This window comes from Crocuta crocuta, unplaced genomic scaffold (genome assembly GCF_008692635.1).
Source record: "Crocuta crocuta isolate KB4526 unplaced genomic scaffold, BGI_CrCroc_1.0 scaffold132, whole genome shotgun sequence".
NCBI classification, from domain to species: Eukaryota; Metazoa; Chordata; class Mammalia; order Carnivora; family Hyaenidae; genus Crocuta; species Crocuta crocuta.
In genome coordinates, this window is record NW_027528611.1 from 3,303,703 (window position 1) to 3,308,951 (window position 5,249).

Consider the following 5,249-nt stretch of genomic DNA (forward strand, 5'->3'; position numbering starts at 1 on the left):
GGCCCAGGCCCCGCCCCCGGCCCTCCCCTCCTGAGCCAGGTCCCGGCATCTCTCCGCTCGCGGTCCCCCGCCGGCTGCGGGCCCCACCTGCTCCGCCTCCCGCAGCTGGCCCTCGAGCGCCTGCTGCAGCTCGCGGTGCTGGCTGCGGCGGNCTCCTGCAGCAGCTCCAGCTCCTGCAGCTTCCGCTCCTTCTCCTCCTGCAGCTGCTGGAGCCGCAGCAGCTCTTCCTCCTTGGCTGCCCGGCGCCGCTCCCGCTGCTCCCGCTGCTCGCGCCGCTTCTGCTTGAGGTCCTTGTGCAACGACGTCTTCCCCTCCGCCTGCAGCCGGATCGCGGTCTGGATGGCTGCGGCGGGAGAGGGAGGGGGTCAGCAGGGGGCCATCCGGGGGCAGAGGGGTCCTGGGGCGGTCCGCCTCCCGAAAGGGGCCTTAGGAGTTGCTCGAGTCAGTCTCCGGCCTCCCGCTGGGCAGTGTCACATCCCCCTTTTCACTGTGGACGCGACCCAAGCCACCCCGCGAGCACTCACCAGCTGTCCATTCCTGGCGCTGGCGCGTGTCTGAGGCGCTCATCTCGTACGTGCGGGAGGCCGTCTTCACACAGAACATGCAGCGCTTCCCCTCTCGGTCGGGCAGCACCTGGGAGAGGGCAGGTGGACCCAGATAGGCTGGCCTCACTGGGGTCAGGGCCACACATGCCGCATAGACGCTCCAGCTCCATCCCCTACCAGTCCTTGCTGACCACCCACCCTGGGCACCGCTTCTACTCTGCCGGGCCCTAGATGGCTTCGCATGGGGGTTAGTCAGGGGCGTACTTGTGTCCGCATAACTCTTGTGGCCCCTGCTCTTTGGAGGTAGGGCGGGGCTGTTTTCATCTTGGTATCTCTCCATGGGGCCTAGCATGTAGTCCATTACTGAGTGCTTTGGCAGATCCTTCTGGAACAACTCCTGTGACAGGGTCCTCACTATCCAAATCATTCATTTTCACATAGCCCTGCCTGTTGAGAAAGTTCTCCATTCATTCGTTCTACAGACATTTTGGAGTGTCTACTGACAGCGGCTCGTTGTTCCAGGCATTCAGGATACTGAGGTGTGCCTAACAGACCAAATCCCTGCCTTCCCTAAGTTATATTCTAGTGGAAAATAACAGCTACCACATATTGAACTTCTTATGCTCTAGAGACTGTACTAGTGTTATATATGCATCATTTTTTCACATGTCCCAAACAACCTTGCCAGGCAGGCATTCTTGGCTCCACTTTACAGAAAAAGAAACTGAGGCTCTCACAGGTCCAAGAGTGTGCCCAATTCACACTGCCTGTTAGTGGGGGGGGCTCAGCTTTCTGCCCAGATTTATGCTCTGGCCTCAGTAACACCTGTTTCCTTATGTGACAAAAAATGGGTAGAGCCTAGGATGGTTATAATAATGATTTTTAAAAATGTAAAATAACAAATGTTGATGAGAAGGATGTAGACAAAGGGGAACCCACATATGCGGCTGGTGAAAATGTAAGATAGTATGGCTGCGATGGAAAACAACTTGGCTATTCCAACTGAGCCACCCAGGTGCTCTTATTCCTTAAAAAGTTAACATGGGGTGGGGGCGGGGGGGCGCCTGGGTGGCTCAGTCTGTTAAGCGTCCAACTTTGGCTCAGGTCATGATCTCACAGTTCGTGGGTTTGAGCCCTGCGTCAGGCCCTGTGCCGACAGCTCAGAGCCTGGAGCCTGCTTCATGTTCTGTATCTCCCTCTCTCTCTGACCCTCCCCTGCTCACACTGCCTCTCTCTCTCAGAAATAAATAAATCATTAAAAAAATTTTTTTTAATTAAACATAACATCACCATATGATCTAGCAATTCTACCCCTCAGTGTGTACCCAGAGGAATGAAAACATATGCCTACCCAGAAACTTCTTCATGGATGTCCAAACCAGCATTATTCATAGTAGCAAAAAGACAGAAACAACCCATTGTCCGTTAAAGAAGGAGTAGATAAACAAAATGTGGTCTGTCTACACAATGGAATATTATTCAGCCATAAAAAGGAGTGAAGTTCTGACCCATGCCATAGCATGGATGAACCTTGGAACATTACGCTGAATAAAAAAAGCCAGTCACAAAGGGACAAATATAGGATTCCAGGTACCTAAAGCAAGCAAATTTATAGAGACAAAAAGTAGAATAGAGGTTAGCAGGGACGGGTCAGGGGGAGGGATGAGTTCTTTCTTTTTTTTTTTTTAATGTTTTATTTATTTCTAGGAGAGAGAGAGAGATAGCGTGAGCAGGGGAGGGTGAGAGAGAGAGGGAATCACAGACTCCGAAATAGGCTCCAGGCTCTGAGCTGGCAGTCAGCACAGAGCCCGATGCAGGGCTCGAACCCACGAACCATGAGACCATGACCCAAGCGAAAGTCGGACGCTTAACCGACTAAGCCACCCAGGTGCCCCGGATGAGTTCTTTCTTAATGGGTAGAGAGTTTCTGTTTGGGATGATGAAAAAGTTTTGGAAATAGTGGTAATGGTTACACAACATTGTGATTGTACATAATGCTACGAACTGTACACTTAAAATGGTTAAAATGACAAATTTCATGATTATATATCTATTTTTACTACAATTTAAAAAACTTTAATGTTTACTGATTTTTGTGAAAGAGTGAGACAGAAAGAGAGTGAGAGAGAGAGAGAGAAAACATGAGTCGGGGAGGGGCAGAGAGAGAGGGAGACACCAAGTCCGAAGCAGGCTCCAGGCTCTGAGGTCAGCACAGAGCCCAACACAGGGCTCAAACTCACAAGCCCTGAGATCATGACCTGTGCTGCAGTCAAATGCTCAACCAGCTGAGCCACCCAGATGCCCCTTACTATACTTTTTTTAAGTTTATTTAATTATTTTGAGGGGGAAGCAGAGAGAGAGACAGGGAGAGAGAGAGAGAATCCTAAGCAGGCTCTAGACTGCCAGCACGGAGCCCAACTGGGGGCTTGAACCCACGAACCATGAGATCATGACCTGAGCGGAAATCAAGAGTCAGACACTCAATCGACTGACCCATCCAGATGCTCACCCCCCCTTTTTTTTACTGCAATTTAAATAATTGTTTTAAGCCTCTAAAATAATAATGGACAGAGCCAAGAGATGGAAAGGGGAGATGTGGGGAAAGATGAGAGAGATACAAAACAGATGAACATAAAGGAAGGGAAGCAAAAATAACATAAAAACAGGGAGGGGGACAAAAACATACGAGATTCTTAAATATGGAGAACAAACAGGGGTACTGAAGGATTGTGGGAGGGGGGATGGGCTAAATGGGTAAGGGGCATTAAGGAATCTACTCTTGAAATCATTGTTGCACTATATGCTACCTAACTTGGATGGAAATTAAAAAAATAAATAAAAAAAAAAAAGAAAGATGAGGGAGGTTTAGAGTTGCCAAAGGGAGTGGAAGTTGGGTGAAGCAGAAAAACTTTTCGAGAGGATTCCTAAAACGATTGGCTGTGTAGTGTGAGACATAAGCCTTCTCTTCTGAAACAATTAGCAAAATTCACATTACTCAGCAGTGACTTTAGTATTTGCAGTTTGGGGTTTTGTTTGTTTGTTTGTTTGTTTGCTTAAGTGCTGGCATGGATGAGAATGGCCTTGAGGTCGCTGGGTATATTTGGGTTACATTCATCTAAGCAGAAATTTGTCACTGTGGCTTGTCTCCATTCTCCCTCCTCCTGACCCCCTTGCCTTTACACCCCGTGGGCCCCCCTCTGGGCCCTGAGTTATGCCTCACCCCTTCACCTGTGTCCCTCACCTCCACGCAGCACTGTGCGTCCAGTGGGATGGTACCCCTTTTCTCCTTGCACTCTTCGCTCCCAAAATAGCAGAGGCAGCTCGGCTGCAGCTGGAACCAGCGTTCTGTCCAGTTCCTCCTCAGGTGCCCTCGCTTCCACAGGTAGCCCTGCCAGCCAGAGCCACGTCAGAGGCTTCACTGGCACCCTCCCACCCCCCACCCCACCTGGGGGTCCTCCTCCAGTTCCCAGCTTGGCCTGACCTGCTTCAGGACATCTTGGATGAGCTCCTGGTAGACCTCGTGGATGGCCATGCTGAGAGTGTCCCGCCCCACACCTCGAAGGCAGCGCCCCGAGTTGAAGAGCTCCAGGAACTGCCAGACGCTGAGCCCTCCGCTGGTCTGGGCTGCCTGGGCTTCCTGGGCCAGCAGCTCCTCCAGCTCTCCCAAGCCCACCTCCAAGCTCATGCTGCTGAGCACCTTCTTCAGTAGGTATTCCACCTGGAGGAGAAGGGAAGCCTGGTGGCTGCCCCAGGCAGTGTTGCCTGCGACAGTCCAGGGGGCACCCCCTCTGGCTCCACAGGGCCTAGACGGGATGACCAGGCACAGGGAGTGAGGAGCCAGAGGACTAAATATTGGTGGAAACCAGGGTAGATTTGGGAGGGGATCTTGGAGCCCCAACCTCAATCCAGTCATCCCTTTCTCCTCCCGAACCTCCAGTCCCACGTCCCACTCCTTCATGCTTTAAATTACGGGCAGGGTGAAGGCCAAGGGCTGGGGGCCAGGCAGAGGCAGCAAGTCCTAGAACACATCAGAGGGGGTGCAAGGATCCCTCTCGTCCAATACCCTTACTTTGCAGATGACAACACCGAGGCCCAAAGGGGGAAGTGACTTGTTCTAAATCATACAGCAAGTTGGTGGCAGCCAGAACTCGATTCAGATCTCCTGAATCCCATCTGAGTCCTTATTCCAAGCCCAGGCCCCAACCCAGAGGATCCTTCCCCTATAGATGTCAAGGGGATTGGGGGTGGGGGTAAGCAGGGCAGGGACAGGAAACCGGCTACAGAGGAACAGGAAGTGGTGGTTGGGGTACATCCTGCTGCAGTTTGTTCATACACGTTGATCACAGCAGCGAGCAGCCTTCTGGCCAATGAGGGGCCACCTTGCCCTGACAGGAGTCTGACAAGGATGCCAAACCAGGTGTGTACAGAGACACATGTCCCTTTCTTGCCCCAGCAGCTTCTTAGGAAACTCTCTTGCTCTGGAGGCTCCTGGGTCTCAGCTGGGAGTGGGGTGGGGGGCACCAGTTCAGGGACTGGATATCTCCCTCACCCTTCCCACAGAAGCAAGGAGATAAATCTGAGTGCAGTTAGATGTGCCAGGACTTGTAAACACAGAGGACCCCTCCCCTCTATACCTTAAGACCTAAATTGACCCTGGCATCTTCACAGCCACCAAAAGGTTAGGAGAAGGCTGAACGGATGGGG

The 5,249-nt window shown here is 52.0% G+C and overlaps 1 protein-coding gene across 1 annotated transcript in view; it reads right to left on the reverse strand.

The window, feature by feature from the left end:
• Positions 1 to 5,249, reverse strand: part of DEF6 (DEF6 guanine nucleotide exchange factor) — a 19,875-nt gene that overhangs the window by 3,251 nt on the left and 11,375 nt on the right. The window contains 5 exon segments of the mRNA XM_077754916.1: positions 88 to 152; positions 155 to 343; positions 525 to 633; positions 3,787 to 3,933; positions 4,027 to 4,263. Coding sequence (XP_077611042.1) covers positions 88 to 152; positions 155 to 343; positions 525 to 633; positions 3,787 to 3,933; positions 4,027 to 4,263 — 747 coding nt within the window.